Genomic DNA, 23,626 nt, shown 5'->3' on the forward strand with positions numbered 1-23,626 from the left:
AAATCGTACTTGACAACCCCCAGTAAAAAAAGTATAAAAAAAAAGTTAACCCGTCAACCTCTTTTTTTCTTTGCACAGATGTGTCCATATTGCTTAAAGGAACCTGTGCACAAAATGTGTAATGTTTCTTTCACGCGATTTGAACACACAAGTAACCCCTGAAGAATCGCAGTGTTTTTCGCAAAATCGTACTTGACAACCCCCGGTAAAAAATTTCTAAAAAAAAAATTAATACGTCGACCCCCTTTTTTCTTTGCACAGATGTGTCCATATTGCTTAGAGGAACCTGTGCACAAAATGTGTAATGTTTCTTTCACGCGAATTTTTTTTAAATACGTTTTTACTACTAAAGGAGTGATAATTTTATGTGTACGCCCTCGAGAAACCTCGATCATTTTCTGAAAATGCACGTTGATAAGTACCGTTTTATGATAAAGTTATACTCTCCATTCATTTATATACACAAACTAATGTCTCATTTATTATTTGTAGAGCTAAATATGTCAGTTGGGATCATGTTAAAAATCGCAGTGTTTTTCGCAAAATCGTACTTCACAACCCCCAGTAAAAAAATTCTAAAAAAAAAGTTAATACGTCGACCCCCTTTTTTCTTTGCACAGATGTGTCCATATTGCTTAAAGGAACCTGTGCACAAAATGTGTAATGTTTCTTTCACGCGATTTGAACACACAAGTAACCCCTTAAGACTATAATAACCAGTATTAATCATTATTTAGCACAACTTCGTTGTTTTGTATAATTGTATTGGTGGGGGACACCGGGGCAGGTTGAGACACGAGGCAGGCTGACTGACACGTAACATTCTGGCAGATTTTGTTGTTGTTGAGATTTTGTTTTTTTGAAAAATTAGTACACTTTAATATTACTTTTGTTCCACGAACAGTATCTGCAATGAACTATCGAGTGAAACCATCATAAGTCTCATAAATATTTTTAAGATTTGAAATCTAGTAAGGCATGCTTAGCATGGGCGTGCCCCATCTTGCCATATTTTTGTCCTTGAGTTTCAAAGCGTTGCTTTCCTTTCTGTTTTGGTCAGTGTTTGCCAACCATGGGAATCCATGTCCGAGGAAGCTTTCATCAAGGGGATTCCAGATTCGAGGGTCGGGGAAGGCAGTGTACGGCCATGGCAATGCGAGCAGTGGCACATCACTGTGTCAAGGACGTGTCTCTGTGGACCACGCAGGATCTTGATGAAATACTACATGACGGAGACAGGCTGTACTTGTCTGCAGCTGAAGCCCATGACGTCACAGTGCTTTTTCCCAGTGAAGCTATTCAAACTGTAGTGATTGAAGGACGCAAAGTAAACCTTCATGTCGACAATAATCGCAATGGAATGCTTGGCAGCAGAGATGCTTCCCTCGATGAGGGTGCAGTGACTTTACAGCAAACTGTTGAACAGATTGAACATGCTGCAGTCTTCACTGTTGGGGGTGTCTTTTCTTCTTATACCATTGGCATCATGGAAGTTCTGTCAACATTTTACATATTTGATTCCCACAGCAGGGATAAGAAAGGAATATGTCATTCTGAAGGTCGTGCTTGTGTTACTAAGCATGAAGGATCTGAGAGTTTGATCAGCTTTATGCATGATCTGTGTCAGTCGCTCGGGATGTCCAACGAGGCTGTGTTTGAAGCTGTGAATGTGTATGCCTCTGTTGAGATGACGGAAGACACTGTTCCACTACCCCACCTTAGACAATTTGAAGATGAGGATGACATTCCCCTGATCCGTCTTAAACCAGGCAGACAAGATGAGGATGAGAATGACGTTCCAATGAGACACCTTGAACAAGGTGAGGATGAGGATAACATTCCCTTGATTAACCCAAGAAAAGGCAGACAAGACGAGGATGACAATGATGTTCCACTTAGCCACCTTAGACAAGTTGACGACGAGGATGACATTCCACTAAGTCACCTTCGGAATGTTGATCCGTGCATTGAAATGGAGCATGAATCGGATGGAGATGTCCCACTTCCAACAATTAACCAGTGTTTGACAACTGAATGTGCCGAGTCAGAGGCTTCTTCGGATCATCTAAGCGATGGCGATGATTATGTTCCTTCAAAGGAAGAATTGAAATTTCTGGATTGTTCATCATCTGAGATGAGCTGGGATGAAGACTATGGTGATGCTGTTTGGTGTAGCACAGCAGGACATCCTGCATCTTCTGAAAACCAAGAGGAAGTGACAGACCCAGAGCATATAAGAAGTGAGCAAACACGTGACAGTGACGCAAGCAATACTTTAATTGGATCACCCACTGCAGGACATTCCCAAGCAACAAGTCCATGTACCGTTCCCACTCAGGACAAGCCGAGGCAATCCAGAAAAAGACTCCGACATGAGGATGATTGGAAAGAGAACAAGAGAAAACTGCTCAGGAACAGTGGGGAAAGTTATGTATCAAGAGCAGGAAAACTCAAGAGAAAAAGAGAGCTGAAATCAGGTTGTGGGGACCAATGCAGAAATAAGTGCAAGTCAAAAGTCTCAGAGGATGAAAGGATCCAAGTTTTTCACAGTTTCTGGAAATTGGGTTGTCTCACACAACAGAGGCAGTACTTGTGTAAAACAGTCAAGAAACGTGAGAAAAAAAGTACACACACAAAGTCATCTTCAAGGAGAGGTTCCACTTATGAATACCACCTGCACATCCATGGAAAGATAGTTAAAGTTTGCAAGAAGATGTTTCTTGATACTCTGGATATATCAGACACGGTTGTTGCCACATCACTGAAGAATATTAAGTTAACTCTCTGGGAACTTGTGATGCAGAAAAGCGGGGAAAGCAAAGCCAAAGAGGCAACTCAAAGGACAGTGAGAAGGATGAGATTAGAAAGCACATCAACAGCTTTGCGAGAGTGGAGAGTCACTATGCAAGGAAAGATTCAACACGAGAATACCTGGAAAGTTCCCTCAGTCTGCTGAAGATGTATGAGCTCTACGTTCAAAAGCGGGAAAAGGAAGGATGCAAAGCTCCCGCTAGTGAAACCACCTACAGATATGTTTTTAATCGTGAATTCAACATCAGCTTCCATAAACGAATGAAAGACCGATGTGATATCTGTGCCGCCTATGAGAACGGATATTACGATCACACAGAAGAGGGCGAGTACAAAAAGCATAACCAGATGAAAGAAGATAGCAGAAAATTCAAAGATGAAGTAAAAGCGAGATTAAAGGATGATCCAAGTCTTGCAGCGGCAGTGTTTGATCTTGAAGAAGTTCTGCTGACCCCTTCAAGTGTTGAGTCATGCCTGTATTACAAGAGAAAACTGAATACCTACAACTTGACAGTGTATGATTACAGAAACGGACAAGGATATTGCAATGTCTGGGCAGAAACTGCATCGAGCAGGGGATCGAATGAGATTGCCAGCTGTGTTTATAGATACCTGGAACGCATCAGCAAAGAGGCGGGTGTCAAGAAAGTGGTGTTATTTTCGGACAGCTGTGGAGGGCAAAACAGGAACAAAAACTTCCTTACAATGCTCTGGTATGCCCTGACAAAGTTTCATTTTGATGAAATAGAGCACGTGTTCTTTGTATCGGGTCACTCTCAGAACGAAGGGGACAGCATGCATTCTGTCATTGAACGGATGAGCAGACACGTGGTCGTGTACACCCCGAGCCAGTGGTCACAGAATATGAGAACAGCCAAGCGACATGCACCTCTGTACATTGTTGACGAGCTGGTTCAGTCGGACTTTTTCGACTTTAAGAAAGTAGCAGAGCTGTTGAAGAATTTCCAGTTGGACACACAGAAAGAGAAAGTTAGGTGGTTGGACGTGAAAAGATTTAAGTTATCGTCACAAGAACCAAATGTCGTAGACGTTGGTTATGACTACACAGGCGATTACTGCCAGCTCAATTTGGTGCGAAAACTGAGAGCTGTCCATAGCATCCCAGATCCTGCTGACATTGTCTTGGAAAACGTTTCAAAAGCCCCATTACCGATTACCAAAGAGAAGTACAATGATCTGGTCAATCTCTGTGAAAGGTACATCATCCCAAAGGCACATCACCACTACTTCAGATCGTTGCCCCATGATGCCTAATTGGCTTTACTGTGGTCAGCATTCAAACAGTGAAAAAGGCGTTCATGTTCAAGTGAGCAGTATCACATAGAGTTTCGTGGTGGGTGTGAACTTCTTTTCTTCTTTTACACCCAGCACATTTCAGGTGTTCAGAACGTGAGCATGAACAGTCAGGCCAACAGCTCCTAAAGAATGACAACAATTTAAAGAGACCAATGCACATAAGCAATACTAACGACGTTTTATTTTGACTACAGAATGTCGCAAGTTCAGGCTGAATGACTATGGTTATAAACTGTTCAATAGGCATGAGTTTGGTTATGTTCGAACATTAATACGTACTTGAACTAACTGTTCCACAGACAGGAACCCAGTTTTGTTTTTCTCAGATCAGTGTTCATGAAAGATAGCACAAACGAATCATTACCTATTTTCATTTTGTTGCAAATTTAGAGTTAATGGAGTTAATAGTCATGGTATGACCTTTTTTTTAAACCAACTGTTTTATAGACATGAATAAAGTTGAACTTTTGCTGTTACAAGTAAACGTCCTGAACGTAATTGGACAAATTGCTGGCTGTCTCTCTCTCTCTCTCTCTCTCTCTCTCTCTCTCTCTCTCTCTCTCTCTCTCTCTCTCTCTCTCTCTCTCTCTCTCTCTCTCTCTCTCTCTCACACACACACACACACACACACACACACACACACACACACACACACAAACAGACCGACACAGCCAAATTTAAACATACATTACTTAATCACGGTTTTTTCTCTCAATAAAACGGCAAACATCAAGCATTATAGTTAATACATCTAAAACTTGCCATGACAGCTATCCTACTACTTAAATCTGCAATGTAAATACCGTAACTTTGAAATCCTTTCAAAGAGATCTCTCTCAATCTGTATACAACTGCCGTAAATCGAGTTACCTCAGTTACATTTGCGCCAATTTCTCATCACTCTCATCGTAACTTGACTTACGGCAGTATTGTTTCCGACTTTCTGTCAAAAAATCAGCATAGTGTTAAAATAACAGTTAAGGACTTAATTTTTCAAAGAGAAATTATAATAGGCAAACGAACCAGATCACAACAATGTTCTGTGTGAAACAACGATGAATTTTGGGTAATGGTGACCAAGATAAATAGTTTTTTTCGTCTCCTGAAAAATGTGGTTTTTAGACATACGGCAGTTGTATTCCCGGACGGCGAAATGCAAGTGTCCATAAACCAGGGTTTAATACAAAGTCATGTAGTATGTGAGTGAGTTCTGATGAAAAAGTGATTGTGTTGTAATATTGGTTATTACTGAGTGTTGATGTTACAATGATTACATTATAAAAACAACAACAGAACAATGTGAAGAGCAAACTTCTTCTGTGGGCATGCAAGTGAGTTAATCTTGTGTGTGTGTGTGTGTGTGAAACTATATGTGACTGAGTGTTACAAATTTAAATGACAACAGTTTTCTTGATAGCCTTTAAAAACAACAACAAATACATACATTTAACAATCAAACAAATATAGGCACCTCAAAAAAAGTTGTATGTACACCTTCGTGGCTGGTGATGCATTCTTGCTCCCCTGCAAGTTTTCATTCTACAATGTACCTCAGGCTAGCTTCCTCTCTCTCTCAAATCTGCCCCTCCCACACAATACAACAGGTACAGTGGCCACTCTGACACCAGTCTCTGAAATAATCAAGAACAGTTAAAACTGCGATGAGCTGTTGTTCTTTTACTCGTGAATGCAATGCATGAACACTTAAACAATATCCCACTTATTCGCGAGTGCGTTGACAAGGCGAGAGTGAAAAAATAGCACAGACTCGAAAGCAGACGATAAGTTCAGCACAGAGAGCGGGCGTGTTTACCTTTGATCGCTGAGACAAACAGTGTCGCAATTTTCATCGTCACTGTTTCACTACTGCTGGAACTCCGCCCTCATCTTTCATGCTTGATTCGAGGAGAGAAACCGGTAGTTCGAACATGTACGGTTCAATTTCGTCTGCAGTTACGCTTGTTGTTGTCATGTTCATGATGTTGGTAAACTACCATCTCCACACGGTGTGACGTCACGGATAATTTATTCATAAGCCAGTCTCGCGAAGATCACGCGGCACAATGGCGGGTCGTTTTGGAGAAGAAATCCGTCGCTTCGGTCACAAAATTCGTCGGATTACGGCCTTAGAAGATTCCGAAGTAAACCAAACATTGTTGAAGACGGTAAGAAAGTGGTTTTCTAACTAACTGCAAACATCGGGAAGTGTTCGGTTGCGCAGGAACACGATTCGAAGCGTTTTTGACGCTAAAACAGCGTGGTCTGGTCCTTTAACATTATTTACAAGGTGCCCAACTGCTGGCCTGTCTACATAGCACATATAGACAACACGTACAACACATTTTTCATTCACACACACACACACACACACACACACACACACACACACACACACACACACACACACACACACACACACATGTATGTTAATACACCAGATTTAAGAGATATGCCTTGACCGGCGAGGTAATTTGATATTCAGCAATGCCCCTGAATTGCGTCATTCAAATACCTACAGTTGCGTCACATTTCGTTATCACACCAGTGTTATTTTAATCAAATGCGAATTCTATTAGAGATGAAACTGTTTCTGTCGCTCAGGGACGCTTTGGGAGACAGTTTGGTGTAAACGCTGATGGGCATAGAGAATTCAAGTTTATCTTCTCTGACATGGTTGAATGCGAATTCAATTCAAGTTTCCTGCATCTTGCGGTCAGTTGTTTGGGCAAACGATCCAATATTTTCGTGTCGATGGGATTTTTATTTCGATTAATTCGGATCAGATGTCACTGCGAAAATACAAGATGTTCGACTGTTTCTTTAATGAAGACAGCTTGTAGTTTGGGTGAGGTGTCACCCCGAAATTACAAAATATTTGGTTGTTTAATTACTGTGGAGAGATTCGACGTGAATCATATATATTTTTATTTTTATTGTGGAGGACGATACAATCTTTGCCACCCGCTTTCTACCGTACACCTTTCTATGTCGGTGTGTTAAACAAAATGGCTGATTGAGTGTTCGTGCGCGTGTTCACACGTGGCAAGGTGTGAAAGAGTGAGCGACTGGAGTCGGATGGAGGTTGCCGACTGACGCAATGCAAATCAGTGACGTGTGAATCGGAGTTGTTTTCAAACACTGCGGTGTGAGTTTGCCGATGCATTCTTCAAGAGAAGATGAAATACGAATAGTTTTATGCAAATGGAAATCTTGCTCAGTGCCAAAAGTCAAAACCCATCAGCAATCTAAAGAAGTGCTGAAGTGGCTGTCAACAATTCCATGACAGTGTAACTTGAAATGATGTTCCACTTCTGTACATTTATTCCAGATTGACCCTGATAAAGATGCATTCACATAATTAGCCCTTTAATTACATTTGTTAGCACCAAGTTCTGTCAGAGCAAGAAACGGATGAACTTCATTGTACAACAGGAACTAAAGAATCTTTTGAAATGCACACATGCTGTTTTATTAACGTGATTACCAATACAGTGTGAACCCCTAGATTACATCATTCCCGGCCGTGCAGTACAGTCCCCCGTTGCTTTGACGCGAGCCTGGTTTGCAGCAGAACTTCACACATCCTTGTCAAGTTCCGCAAGCATTTGAAAAAAAACAGGACCCCTCTTTGTTTCTGAAAAGGCACTGTCACGGTCCTCGCAGGGTATCCTGTACGAGCTCCCTCACAGGACAAGGCCGTGAAGGTGGATAACTGTTATCACCAGTAATGAAAACTGTGCCGGGTGGCTTGTTTCACGTGCTTCAAAGGTGCCGCCGCCGTGTGTTCTCCACAGGATTTATTGTGCAGACTTCTCATCTTCGGCAATCGTCACCTCTTTCAAATGAGGCCAGCGGGGAGAGAGCGAAATCGGGTGACTTTGAACCCCATGTTGTGCCAATTGTGAAGTTCTGTAACTGATAGTGACACAATACAGGGACTCTCCTCGTGAGAAGCTCGTTTTCCCCGGATTGAGGTCCAATTATAGCGGTTGAACAATTACTGATACAGAGAAGATTGGACCTCATGCTGAGGGAAACGAGCGGTGGGGCGGTCCTTCATTTCGGGGAGGTCGTTTTCTTCAGCGTGAGATCTTACATCAGCGATTTCCAATACAGTGTGATCTCTTCACAGGAGGGTCGTTTTCTTCATTCATGTCTCGTTTATTAGCAATTGATGCTGATCTCTTCAAACGGAGGGCGGTCTTCTTCAGCTTGCGGTCTTGTTTGGCCGATGGAGGTTCCGCGTCACTGATCAAAGAGCCGACCATGCTTAGCAAATGACTGTTACTTCTGACTTGGACAGATTGGAATGATAAAGACACACCATTAATGCTATCGGTAGTAACCCGCATGCAGGCTAAACTCTTAATAGCACAACAGCTTACAACTTAACTGATACTTCTCGCTTTCTCTTGACTCGAGTGTTCTCATAACTGGAGCGTAGCCTAGAAGATCTTTGCTACTAACTAGGCAGGAGCACAGCAAATTCGAGACTGACTCTGACTTCTCGCTTTTTCTTGAGTGTATCGTTTTCCAGATGTGGTTTTACTTACTCTGCTTGTTCTTCTCTTGTCAAAATCACAAAGCACGCCAGACGAACTACAACAGTTTCGTCATTATTAGATTTATCAGTCTGCACTGTAGAAAACGCTTAGAAGGGGGATACCATTGTTTTGTTTCTGATTAACAATCGTTAGTGAGCAAAAATGAGTAGTATGATGTTCATACTGTCATTTTGTTTCCCACCCAATTCCCACCAGCACCAGGAGGATACCAAATCGCCGTTTCCCTTTTCAGTTGTTGCCTGCCGATTCGCCGTTTACCATTTGGCCTAGGGAATCTCTCTCTCTCTCTCTCTCTCTCTCTCTCTCTCTCTCTCTCTCTCTCGGGGGGCGTGGCAACATGGCGCCGAGCATGACGTGACTGAATGTCGGTGGCAGAGTTTTGCAGAATTTCATTGAATTTAGTGACGGCGGACTAAACATTTTCTGGCCAGAACTTCTGTAAGTAGTGCATCTCTCAAAAAACGACCAAAATGATATCGCTAGACTTATGGCGTGCGAGAATTGGACTGTTTGGAGGTGGTTCAGCAAACCGGTCTATGACAGATATGGCGACCGAGGTGTCAGAGACAGTAGGCTTAGGGACAGGTGATGTCTTGATTTTCTACTTCAGTCTATGGTTCTTGGTAGCTGTAGGGTTTTGTCTTGGAAACACTATAGTAGCCTCAGTGAAAGTACCCCCTTGCAGCCAAGATATTTGTTGTGGTACTGGAATTTTGACTGAAAACAAAACATTCTTCGATGTGCCAGTACACGGTGACGTCATGATGTGGCAGGCTTGGCAGTCAGCGGTGTTGAACATTCCTAACGGACTGCTAATGTCAGTGAACTGCTTTCTCCTTGTGCTGTGGTGCATACGACAAAACTGTGAATTGCCTACCCCCAAAACCATTATCGCATTGCTTCTGCAGTTAGCCGGCGATGTGGAGTCCAACCCTGGACCACCCCCCACGATGGAAAACGGCAACGACAGCCAAAACAAAAAAAACACAGTGAGTAACGAAGACATTTTGTCGGACATCCGCGCAATGATCAGAGAACAGTCAGTGATGAGACAGACCATGGAAGATCGATTCATGTCGATAGAAGAAAAGCTGTCGGGTAGACTACGTGAGATTGAAGATACAATGGAAAAAACAAACAGTGAGGTAGTTAAGCTGTGTGAAACGGTTGAGCAACTGTCAGAAGAAAATAGTAGGCTGAGGGAAGAAATTAGCAGTCAGACCGAGAAGATGGATAAACAGGACGAAAAACTAGACTATATGGAAAATCAAAGTCGCCGACAGAATCTCATGTTCTTCAATATCCCCAAAGAAAAACAAAACGAGACATGGGAGGATTGTGAAAGGCTGGTACAAAAAGTGATTAAGGACTTTCTTCAGATCGACAGAGAAGTGTTGATTGATAGGGCGCATAGAGTAGGTAGACAGATTGTCGCACGCTTTCAAAATTTCAAAGATAAAGATCAGGTGCTGAAAAGTGCATACAAGCTGAAAGAACAGAATACCAAAATTGGAATATCGGAGGACTATTCAAAATCAGTGAGAAACAAGAGGAAAGTGTTGGTAGGCCTGATGAACGAATATAGGGCAAAAGATCAAAAGGCGAAGCTCGTGTTTGACAAGTTGTACACACCCGATGGTGTGTTTATTGTTGCTGACCCTGACACCCGAGAGATCAAGAAAATAGGTCAATCACGAGGGAAAGGTGAGGGTAAGCCTCCCTCGAGAAGCAACAACGGCGAAACAAACAACACGATGGCAGACTACGTGACACAGCAAGACGGGCTCAGCCAATCAGCGAGCCGCTCGGTTGAGCGACATGGGGGCGTTGACTCTGTCACACCACTGAGAGCTTCGCCACTGAGAACCTCGCCACTGACACAGCAGAGCACGCGACCGATGACAAGGCTGTTCGTCTCTCAACATGACCCCCACCAACCACGACAACAACATGCAGAAGATGGCCAGGGCAACGACGTCAACAGCAGCATGTTCTCGCTGCGTGGGTTCGGGCGAGGAACCACACCACCGAACAGGGAACGACAGGAGACTGACGCACACCACCAGGGGCCGCCAAACAGACGACCGGCCAGAGGACGGGCTAGCCCTCTTCGCGGTGGGCAACACAGCAGAGGTGGCAGATAGGGAAGTGGCCGGCCGAATGATGTCGACGACGTCGCCACGACGACAACACCAGCAGCAGTCGAGCTACGAATGATAACCTGGAACGTGGGGGGACTGTGTGCTCGCCTCGGGGAACCAGGGTTTATAAGTTACGTATGCAATTTTGACATTATTTGTTTAGTGGAAACATTTGTGGACACTATTTCTTTTCTAAATGATGTTTTCACTGGATATAACTGTTTTTGTGCACCAGCACACCAGATAGGACTTGGTCGAAAGTCTGGTGGTGTAGTTGTACTCATAAAGAAACATTTGTCTGTACACTTTATGCACATTGATACTCAGCTGCCTAACATAGTATGCTGCAAATTTTCGAAGAAATTACTGAACACGTTATCTGATGTGGTAATTATCTTTACATACGTGCACCCACAGAACTCGAAGTGGTATCAACAAGCAGAGATTAATTGTGACATTATTACGGTGGATACTTGTGTATCAAATATGATACAGGAATATAAAGATGTGCACTTTATTGTATGCGGGGATTTGAACAGTAGGGTGGGTGATGCGAATCCATACTTATCAGATGTAGAACCGGATAGTCGCCCTTGGGAAAACAACACCATTGAAACCGGCCCTCAAAGACAGTCCGAGGATAAAACCCCGAACCAGTTTGGAAGTTATTTGTTAACCTTTTGTGAAATTTTCGACTTGGCGATTTTGAATGGTTTTTGTAACGGGGATAGAGAGGGTAAATTTACATACATTTCCCCTACTGGAAGCAGTGTAATTGATTATTTTCTGTGTTCTCATGAATTGTTACAGTTGAATCTCCACCTGACCGTTGGCCAAGAAATCTTGTCACAGCACTTACCGGTGGAACTCAACATATCGAGCAAGCCGGGGCCAGTGCAGACACCGGGGCAGGCGCGACAAAAGCAGACAACGAAAATCGTCTGGCAGGAAGACAAGAGAACCTTGCTGATGGAGGCAGCGGAATCTGACGAGGCTGTATCCCTACTTAACCAAGCGAGGACATCACTTAATTCTGCTAATTTGAATAATGCAATTGAAGCGTTTACCTGCTATTTGTCTCGCGTGTCCCAGTGTATGACAAGGGTCATTAGGCCATTTGATTCTTATAAAGACCCATCTTGGTTTGATAATGATTGTAGGTTGAAAAAAACTGGAGCAAGAGGAGCTTTGAGAGAGTATAGAAAAGCGAAAACGGATTTGAATAGGTTAGTATATTGTCATTATAGGAAAGAATATAAAGAATTACTGAAGGAAAAAAAGGAGTGCTTCAAAAAAAGACAAGTTAATGCTTTAGTCGATTCTTCTGGTGATGGTCTCCAATTCTGGAGTACTGTACGCACAATGTTGAGAAAATCCCAACCTAAAGCTAACATTAGTTTAGACCAATGGCAGGAACATTTTGAAACTCTGTTAAACGCGAATGATGAAAACCAAAGCGACCAAGAAGATATAATTATAAATGCAGAGCCGACAGACTATTGTCACATAACAGACAGACCTATTGTTTCTGAAGAAATTAAGGATGCTATAGGACACCTCAAACGAAACAAAGCTAGTGGTTGGGACGGAATACCTGCTGAAGTAATAAAGACTATTAATGTAATGCCTTTTTTACATGACTACCTCAATGCTCTTCTTGAAACGGGGTATTTCCCGGAATTCTGGTCCAAGTCCATCATTGTGCCTATTTTCAAAAAAGGGGACACAGACGATCCGGGAAATTATAGAGGTGTTTCTCTTGTTAGTGTTGTCAGTAAAATATTCACGCACATTTTGAACAAGCGGCTGACGCAGTGGATGGAAGAAACTGAACAAATTGTAGAAGAACAAGCAGGCTTTAGAGCCGGATACTCGACTGTTGATCACATTTTCTCACTTTACACTATAATCCAGAAAAGTTTAGCGCAAAATAAAAAGGTTTTTGTTGCTTTCATAGATTACCGTCGGGCATTCGATTCTATTAATAGAAACAAGCTATGGGCATGCTTATGCCGGAAAGGATTGTCTAGAAAAATGCTTAAAATTTTAAAGAGCATGTATGAAAATGTTCTCTGCTGCGTCAGAGCTGGTCAGGACTATACAGAGTTCTTTGGATCACCAATCGGTCTGAAACAAGGCTGTTTATTGTCACCGAAAATTTTTGCCCTATTTGTTAACGAGGTTGCTGAAGAATTAAAAAGAGACGGAAGACATGGCATCACTATATCTAACCTAATAGAAGAAATTTTCGCTTTACTATTTGCAGATGATTTAGCCCTTGTTTCACACACGGTTGTTGGCCTGCAGAACCAGTTAAATGTGCTTGCTAGGGCCTCCGGTAGACTGGGACTGTCAGTCAACCTTAGTAAGACTAAAGTGATGGTATTCCGCAAGGGAGGCTACCTAGCAGCGCGTGAGAAATGGTATTTAAACGGTGATCTACTAGAAGTGGTTAACTCTTACACTTACTTAGGCTTTACACTGACAACTAAACTTTCAATATGTACAGCAATGGAGCAAATCGCTGCACGAGCAAAGAAAAAAGTGATGGATATTTTACGGGCATTATGGAGAATAGAATGTAATGATATAAAAGTATTTTTGCGTTTGTTCGACCTCCAAGTTCAGCCTGCTCTTTTGTATGCGTCCGAAATATGGGGTGTAAAAGAAATTGCGGAAATTGAACGGGTCCAAATGTATGCATGCAAGAAACTCTTATCAGTGAGTCAGAAAACGCCTAATACCATGATATATGGTGAATTGGGCAGACACCCACTTTTTATTAATTCCCTTATGAAAGCAATTAAATACTGGCTAAAACTATTAGAAATGCCTTCCCATAGAATTCCAAGAGCAATTTACGATCATCTTAAACGTTTAGAGGAAAGAGGGATGAAGACTTGGGCTAGTGACATTAAAAACCATGTGTTTCGCCTGGGTTTTGGCTATTCTTGGATTGAGCAGCAGGTCGGTAATAAAACTGGCTTTTTGAAGATGCTTAAGCAGCGTTTGCTCGATTGCTATCAACAAGACTGGCATGCAAAGTTATTTGATAGTGAACGATTTGTGACCTATCGAAGCTTCAAAACTATTTTACAGTATGAACATTACTTATCAAGTTTGCATATTAGACGTTATAGAGACGTTCTGGTCCGATTTAGAGTTGGCATAAACGACTTATATTGCAACAGGCACAGATACAATGTAAATAGACGATTGGAATTATGTCCCTTGTGTGGTCTGGCGGAGGAGGATGAAATTCATTTCATCTTCGCCTGCCAAGCCTATTCAAATATAAGACAACAGTTTTCTTTAAACATTCTATTCAATAATTGTTTGAGAGCTAGAAATTTTGTTAACTTAATGAATATTCAAAATCAGGAAATGCTGGCATCATTTATTTTTGATTGTTTAAAACTTAGACAAGAGCTGATTGCAAATCCTGAACAATAGCAGAAAAGGCGACAACTTAACTACACTATTTAACCGGCTATGGCCGTCATTGTAATGTACATATTATATAATATCACAATTACTTTTTCTGATGGACTAGATAGTCCACCAGTATTACATTTATGTTTGTCCTTGACGTTGTTTTTGCCACGTTTTTCCCCCCATTGTAAGGGGCATGTTGCCTAAATGCAATAAACTCGTTAATCTCTCTTAATCTCTCTCTTTCTCTCTCTTTCTCTCTCTCTCTCTCTCTCTCTCTCTCTCTCTCTCTCTCTCTCTCTCTCTCTCTCTCTCTCTCTCTGGTTTGCTTGCTTGCCAGCCTTCCTGTTTGTCATTTATTAGAATGTAATATGATCTATATGTAGATGTTTGCACAGGTTGTACGAAAAGGCGTTTAGCCTTAAACCTGTATCCTTGTAACATACATTTCTATCTAAGTTCCAACATCTCTCACTCTCTCTCTCTCTCTCTCTCTCTCTCTCTCTCTCTCTCTCTCTCTCTCTCTCTCCCCCCCCCCCCCTACTCTCCTCCCTCTCTCAAATGCGCCGTGCCTTCTCAGTCTTTCATCTCCCAGGATCAGCGGCATGTGCACGTGCAGTTACTGCATGTGTAAACCTTTCCAACTCTCTTCTACGCATGTCCTGTGCGCAGATCTTCGCACAGAAGGTTCTACCTCTCAGGCCAAAAATAATTTGGCCCACAATGAATGCACTTCACATAACATCAACGGCGCAGTTAAAACATTTTCGTCTTATCGCACAAAAGTACATACCTGTGGTATCGCAATGCCTGTACATGTATTGACAAGTTGATGCAAGCCGGGTGTTTATCGTGGATTGTATTTGATGGCTTGACCTTTCTGTCAACAAAGAAAACCGCAGCCAGTTAAATGGGTTTTGTCACCTTGTACAAATGCGTCGTTGGGAGAAATCTTGTGTAATCTATTGCAGAGTACTTAAAAAAAAAAAAAAAAGTGTAACAACAAAAAAATGAAGATTATTTTTTTTTTTTAATTTAATTTATTTTTTTAAACACAGCAATTTTTGAAGTCTGTCGGTTAAGGTGTTTGCATTTCCGGGCTTGCGTTATTGAACCGTAAGGAAGAGACTCCGCGATTTGAAAATTATGTATCTCAGATAGTACGTTGACGAGACAAGTCCAGCGCCGGCAAGTCGAAGAACACAGAAGCATTTGGCTTGTTCGAGTCAAACTATCACACCATATCCTCAGAGTATTATCAATACACGTCCAATACATGTTTGAGGCAAATTATCACACCATGATTATCCTCAGCGTATTTCCAAATACATGTAGTCCCAATAACCTAAGAGGATGTTAAACTTATACAGTCAGTCATTCTGTTACTTTCAAGGCACTTTTTCCAGACTCGTATTGCACTATTTTGATATGTAAGTATTTGGGAATAAGCATGATAGTTTTAGACCAAAAACTTCGACTCAGTTATTCGTATCACTCAGCGCGCAATGGCCGCTTTAAAGATAGTACACCGACGGCGCCATTTTGGATAGATTTCTGACGATTTGGACCTTAAAAAGTGCAAGAGACATTCGCTGTATAACTGTAATTTGGAAACACCTGCCATAGTTTGCTCAAAACTACGCCGTTACTATGTCAGAAAATAGAATGAATTTTAATCAGCGAGCGGTTTGATTCGTATAGCTCTTGGGACGATGAGAGACAGTTTTCTTGTTAGACATTATCCCTTTAAATAAGTGTTATCAGTTTCACAGTCATCAGCAAAGTTTATCGAGTTACGACACCCCTGTGACCTGTTGTGTTTATTGTGAAATAAGTTATCCTCCAGCTGAGAATGGTACTTTCTACAAACGCCCCTTTCCCCTTACTGCATGAGTTGATAATATTGAGATGATATGATAATTATGCTCATTTCTCCCTAGCTCGAGAGTAGTGCTATATTCGTAATCTGACTAACTTCGTGCCTTCTGATGATCCAGTTGGCCTCTTTCGTGAGGATGATGGGGTTGAAATTTGTTCCTTTTAACTTTTCTCTTTCTAATTTGAAAAACAAAGGGCATAATATTATTTCAGTTTTGGATGGTGTTATTTCATGAGGACAGAACGAAATGGTTGAAATTTTCAGTTAAATAATTCCGTTTGTACGAAGTTTTATTCTGTACTTATGGAGTTATTTTTGTTTTCTTGTTGTTTTTATTGGGATACTTATGGATTTTGTGCCGTGCTTTCGTGTCACTGCTGCTTTGGTTTCAACCCAAAAAGAAATGTAACTGTGTTGAGGCGATGTATGCTCTCTCCTTTTTGTGACAAGATAAGGACTGAACTTGAAATTCAACACAACTTTAATAAAAGATTAAAATATTAAATTAAAATAAATTAAAAATTAAAAATTCGAACAAAGCAATCACCTTTGTCCCCTGTTTGAAAAAAAAAGAAGAATTGGTGGCATTTGCATTTTGATTTGAATACAAAAGCCAACCCCATTGGCTGAAATGTATAGCTGAAAGCGATCTCCACTGCGACGCCTGACAATATCGGTTTGTCTCCGGTTTTAAGTGTTAACCCGATGGTAATATTTGATGATACGCCATAGGGTCAAGTGCCCCTTGTTTCAAAAGTCGATCATACCCGACCCATTGTGCTATCGGAAACGTCCCGACTGGGAAGAATCTCAGTTTCAGCAAATTCCCTGAAGTCACCTACACTGAGAAAGTGTGCTGAGATTGTGACCGGAATCAAAGTATCAATCCCTATACTCGAACTCTGCACCCGCTTGCTCGATTTTTTACGAGCTATTGTAAACTTAGTCTTGCCTCATGCTGTTCCTGGTTGAAGCACCGATGGCAGGTTTAAACCTATCCCTCGTTATTTAAAGTCTGACTCCGGTTACAGTAAACGCTGAGCATTGTTTTCACTGAGAAGCTGAAGACTTTAGATACAGTCGACCACCCCATGGGCCGACCAAGAATGGTCACACAGAGAGAGGTTGTCGCTATCGATAGGGGACTTATATATAGGATTTAAGTCGTCAGGGGGTGTTAAGTTAAGGTGGAGATTAAGCCAATTAATACCTACGAAAGTCACAGTTTTCAATTGCTTTGTGCATCTTTGTTTCTTGACCAGTACTCTTGATTTTGGTACCGTTGTGTTCCTAAGACTCTGCACTGTACTTTGACATCAGGCTCACTGTGTATAACTGGATCAAACACATGATAACCGCAAATGAATAAAGTAATTATTTTTTTCCCGATTAAGATAGCCTACATACAGCGACTAATTGGAACCTGACAGTGAGGATAGTATCATCCTTATGTACTCGTCTACGTATGTTTGGTTTTAATTATTTGCAAGAGGATGCACATATTTAGGAAAATATGAAATGCAAATGGCCGCCATAATTAATATTGTGTCGATATCTACTTCCTCTAGCAGATAATCAAAACCGAACATACGTAGACGGGTACATAAGGATGAAGACGAACTGTTGCGGTGATACTATCCTCACTGCCAGGTTCCAATTAGTCGCTGTATGTACCTTAATCGGTAAAAACTAATTACTTTATTCATTAGCGGTTATCACGTGTTTGATCCAGTTATACACAGTGAGCCTCATGTCAAAGGAAAGTGCTGAGTCTTAGGAACACAACGGTACCAAAATCAAGAGTACTGGTCAAGAAACAAAGACGCACGAAGCAATTGAAAAATGTGACTTTCGTAGATATTAATTTGCTTAATCTCCACTTAAAGTAAACACTGAGCATTGTCTTCACTGAGAAGCTGAAGACTTTAGATACAGTCGAACACCCAAGGGACCCACCAAGAGCGGTCGCTAGAGAGAGGTTGTCGCTATCGATAGGGGAATCATATAGAATTTAAGTCGCTGCTGGCAGGTGGTCGTTATCAAAAAGGGGACGCTAAGACAGGTAGGCCTGTATATTCCTTCTCGTGTACGCGACGATGTTGATCGTGGTCCACAGATCTGTCCAGCTTTACACGGGATAGGAGCATCCTGCACGTGAAACACATACCACAATACAATACAATACAATACAATACAATACAATACAATACAATACAATACAATACAATACAATACAATACAATACAATACAATACAATACAATACAATACAATACAATACAATACAATACAATACAATACAATACAATACAATACAATACAATACAATACAATACAATACAATTTTTATTTATATGTTTGTTTGCTTAAAGGTACTGAACTTGTCAAATCCAGGTGCACGGAGCCCCTGGGGCTTTTAGTCATAGCTCAGGCAGCTATCCGTTAGAAGAACTACCAAGTTTCATTGACTTGCACCCAAAGAGTCAAGAACTGACCCCGGCCGGGGATACAATACAATACAATACAATACAATACAAAAATACAATACAAAAATACAATACACAAAAAATACAAAACAAAAATACAAAACAAAAATACAATACAAAAATACAATACAAAAATACAATACAATACAAACACATGCACACATACACACACACACACACAAAGTCACACAAGCACACACACACACGCACTCACGTACGCACGCACACACACACACGCGCAAACACACACGCACCGACACACACACACACACACACACACACACATACTTACACAAGCACACACGCACGCACACATACACACACACACACACGCACGCCTGCACACACACACAATTGCGCTATGTTTGTTAGTTCGCTTTCATAGACAATTAAAACCACCCACTACCTCTTGTTGTTTTTGTGTAACACATACACACACACTCACACTATGTTAGTTTCGTGCTCTCAAGAACAATTTAAACCACGCACTACCTCATGCTGTTTTTGTGTGATATATACAACAGTTCATGGTGACATGTCCCTCCCCCCCCCCCCCCCCCTTACAGTACAACTTTGGTACAGTGCACAGATGTTTAATGACTAAAACCAAGAGATGCGAAGCGCTGTCTTCCCGCTCGTGTTATCTTCGCCTACGGCAGGGGCAAGTAATCCTCCCACTGGCGCCAAGCTGGCAATTGTTGTGTTTTTAAAAAATTATAACTGTTTCATAGAAAATCATAGATATTAATAAAACATGCAAACTGTTAATTATTTGCACTCAAGAGAAACAGAAAATCACAAGAAGAAGATTATTGCATCATTTGGTGATTAGAAGATGAATCCTAAAGTAAGCAATTTCGCTCATTTCTCCTTAAAAACTTTTTATCCACACGCCAGTGTAAGTGCGAGAACCACTAGAGTGAGACTTAAAGTTAAAAGCATCAAATTTAATTACAGCGCGTCAAAAATTATACAAACAGATTAATGTATACACCAGTAATGCATTTGCCAGTTAAGGGAAAGTAACGTTGCGCACAAAAGAAAATATTAGCTCCCAAACATTGCCTCCACGCACAATGTAAGGCATGGACTTAGAACAATGGCCGCAAGAACCGAGGGAACCGTGTTTTTGACTCACTTGGGGAACCCAATCCTCTCAAATGCGTTCGTGTGCACACTATTGAAGCTACAGAATATGAATCAAGTTTACTTATCACTGATATCTCTCGTCTAAAGCTGGATATATCCAAAGAAATATGACAGAAAAGCACTTCAAATCGGTGTCAGAGAGCAAGCGAACAACAACGTAGTACGGGATGATGGTTGACAATCGCGGAGGTCACGCTGACCGAGCGCGGTACCCCAAGAGTTCACGCGAGCGGTCTCGCTTCGCATCTTCAATGTATGTCTCTGCTAAAACCAAGTTTATCAGTTAGGCACAAAAAAAATAGTCTGTTTACGGTAACCCGACCGACCCTATTTTTTTCGCGCGACCCTAGACTTTTTTTTGGCATTTGGAGGGGGGGAGGGGGGGGGGGGGGAAATGGTTTTTTGGAAAAAAAAAGAAAAAAAAAATCCCGACCTACCGACCCTATTTTTTGGGCCTATGTTACCGTAAACAGACCTATTTTTTTTTTGGCCTTACACTTAATAGGCTTTGTTGAAGAGATGTTTGCTGACAACGAAAGGGTATTTCTTTTCTAGCCCTTATTTGATAAAGTCCTTTGTCGTTCGGAACCTGCGACAAAATTTACTTTGAGGCCACAAACTTCAAGTGAAGTCAATCTTCGGACCTATGTTAGGAAAAAGCCGACAGCACGCAGAAAAGTAGTCCCGATTTCTGTCTTCCAACATGTGGGGTCCGCGGTAGCTCAAAGGTGTCTATCTGCCGTAATCTTGTCCCAGTTTTTCCTCCCCGTCGAGTGCAGCAGCCGGAATCGTGGTTTCGCGATCGCTCAGGGGTACTGTGCTCCACATTTGTTTGCCCCTTGACAGTTCGCCAGCGTACTACGTTTCATGTCTGGCTGTATCGGAGATCCATAGCGGCTTTCCCCGATAGCTCATGGGAACTGCACTTTGCTGTTACTGCACTCTTGTTTGCAGTGTTGTAACTTCCTCGTTTCGAGCTGAAGTTTTTTTAAACAAAGAGAAATAGCCTGGCTTTGTTTAAAATACTGCGTCGAGAGGTAGTTGATAATGACGGTTGAAATGTAGTGTGTTGATGGACCCCTATTTTAGATACGGTTTGGTTTATAATGAGGTGGAACGTTTTTCAAAAAGTAAGTCGAAAAAAACAATTTCGTTAGAGCATGCGACTTTAATTTGGCAAGAGCTCTTTCGGTTAATAAGTTATCGTGATACTTTTATCTCTGTCAGTTATGTGCCCTGATAACTCCGTTTGTGTGTGACAGAGTTAGACTTAGAGAATGATTAAAGAATGGCAAGACAACTGCAAAGAGAATGTCATTCAAACATGCAGGCATGGATAACAAAGCCAATGCACAGATGAGTCAAACGTGCTTGTCACAAAATTGTGTTGTTGTTGTTGTTGTTTCTGTTGCTGTCGTTGTTGTTGTTTTTGTTGTTGTTGTTGGCGTTGTTGTTGTTGCTGCTGCTGCTGCTGCTGCTGGGTTTTGTTTTTGCGAGGGAGGTTTCTGCTACAAGACCTTCATAACTTTTTGCTAACGCAGTAACTATGTCGCAAAGTCGGTTTCCCATGTCGCGAAAAAAATGCGTCCCTTCTCGCCTTGAAATCGACAATCAGTGTAGGCCTACGTAGAAGATTTTGGGAACTCTTGACCTCTAATTGGCATTTCTTCGTAATCACAATGGGTGAAGATAATTTTGTTCAGATGAAAAATTACGCCACTTTATCAAAGCACAAGGGGGATGCCGGTGGGTGAGGGTGAGCTTGCTAAGATTAAGAACATGTGTTGAATTCTCATCTTTGTACTTTGACTGTCCTCGTGGTAAGAGGAGAGGTGGAGTACGTTTTGAGACAATAATTATCATCGAATTGCGTGCTCGGTAAAAGTAGATTTGAAACTGGTAATGGACACGGGTTATTTCTCATACATCAAATCGTCTTCTTCTTTCTTTTTCTCGTTCGGTCATACATCAAATAGTTATAAGCGCTTTGTTTTATTTGAATTTGTGAATGCAGAAAAGACAAGGAACTGATTCAAATCGATGCCAGGTGTTTGCACTGATGAAGGTCTCTATTATTATTATTCCTTCCTCCGTCGGAATGAGTTCAAAGTCGGAAAACACACGCAGCGCGGCTACCGCTACAAGAAGTTTTGCCCCCGACAGAACAACGTTATCATGTGGCCTTTGAGATGTGTTTTGATGCCGAATGCAAAACTTGTAGCATTCATACTATTTTGGTTCAAATACACACACACACACACACACACACACACACAAAGGTATGTCCATGTTTAGAAAGTGGACGTGTTCCCAAAGCACACGAACTACAGTATTTGACCTTTTCTTGCAAAACTGTGTCAGCGGAGTCGGATGTTCGGTTCTCATCTTTGTACTGAAAAGTTGGAGGAGGTGTGTTCGCAGTGTTATCGCGAGCAAAGCCTTGCCGACTTTCTTAATCGCCAATCGTCAGTCGCAAGTGTCTGTATTCCCATCCCACTGCGATAAGAGGGGAAATCCCTTGACCTACATTGTAGAAAGCGGGTGTAGGGTGGGATAAACTGATGTCGAACATGGGTGGGGGGAGGGGGTCTCTCGGAAGCGATTTGGTTGATATCAGCCTCAGGAGTCGTTTTCTGTCGTCAGTGGTTAACCTTCCAAATGTTGTAGGCTATAATATCGTATATAACAGAACAATTAGGTATTGAACGGGTTTTTACGTGTAAAATATACCGAGGAAGAATGTCCAAACCAGTCAGTCCGACCGATTTTGATTGTGTCGACTTAAAAAGGAGAAGAATCTACACTGCATGCGAACCCCACACCCACATTCATTCATCAAATTAAGTGAAGAAAACGTGACAGTCAAATATGCGGAAAATGATGGATGCACTTCACAGTCACCTGCACGTAACGCTTGAAATGTCTGTCCGCGTATATCTCTCTGTCTGTCCGTCCATTTGTCTGTCCGTTCGTCCGTCTGGCTTGTCTTTCCGTCCGTCTGTTCGTCTGACTGTCTCTTCGTATGTCCGTCCATGGCATTCGTCTGGCTGGCTGTCTGTCCGTCCGTTCGTCTGTATGTCTGTCCGTCCGTTCGTCTGTCTGTCCGTCCGTTTGGCTGGCTGGCAGTCTTTCCGTCCGTCCGTCTGTCCGTTCGTCTGTCTGTCCGTTTGTCTGTCTGTCCGTTTGTCTGTCTGTCCATCCGTCTGTCCGTCCGCCTGTCTGTGTGTCAGCGTACTTGTGTCTTTGTACATATGATCTATGTCTGTGCGTACACGGATGTCATTGTGTTATTGTGTCAATAAGTCTGTGTGTCAGTATGTCTGTATCTGATTACCACTATCAGCAAAGAGCTTATACGGATAGTAACTCTTTGCTATCAGTATGTCTGTATCTGATTACCACTATCAGTAGGCCTTTTTTTCTAATAGGAAACATGTTCTTCCTTTCCCCTCCCTGTTATATATATAATCAGCTAGCCTTTTTCATCCGTACTTTATCGGACCTTCACCCCACTATCTGTCTGACGACAATACAGTTTATTTTTCACTGCACCATGATTTTTTTTAAGTTGTACTTTCATATTCATCTTAATTTGACTCTCGTTTCCATTCTGACCTGGAAAGAGTTAAATGCATTCTCCCGCTGTTAGGAGTCACAAATCTCACAGGCACTGCAATCAATATCTCAAATGTTTGGTTGTCACTCTCCAGTATTCATCTACATTGGGGAACAACATCTAACGCTGACCACAGACGGGTTTGTGTGTTTGTGTGTGTGTCTGTGTGTCTGTTTGTGCCTGTGTCTGCATGTCTGTCTGTGTCTGTGTTTGTTTGTGTGTGTGTTTATT

The 23,626-nt window shown here is 41.8% G+C and overlaps 1 protein-coding gene and 1 long non-coding RNA gene across 2 annotated transcripts in view; both read left to right on the forward strand.

Moving 5' to 3' along the window:
- Window positions 1–23,626, forward strand: part of LOC138966620 (uncharacterized) — an 82,422-nt gene that overhangs the window by 38,296 nt on the left and 20,500 nt on the right. The window lies entirely within an intron of this gene.
- LOC138965936 (uncharacterized) lies at window positions 1,148–4,680 on the forward strand. Its single transcript, XM_070338017.1, has 3 exons — window positions 1,148–1,450; window positions 1,628–1,820; window positions 2,804–4,680. The coding sequence occupies exons 1-3, from the start codon at window positions 1,148–1,150 to the stop codon at window positions 4,084–4,086; spliced, it is 1,779 nt and encodes a 592-aa protein (XP_070194118.1). The 3' UTR covers window positions 4,087–4,680.

The sequence above is a fragment of the Littorina saxatilis genome, linkage group LG5 (genome assembly GCF_037325665.1).
Source record: "Littorina saxatilis isolate snail1 linkage group LG5, US_GU_Lsax_2.0, whole genome shotgun sequence".
Taxonomy (NCBI): Eukaryota; Metazoa; Mollusca; class Gastropoda; order Littorinimorpha; family Littorinidae; genus Littorina; species Littorina saxatilis.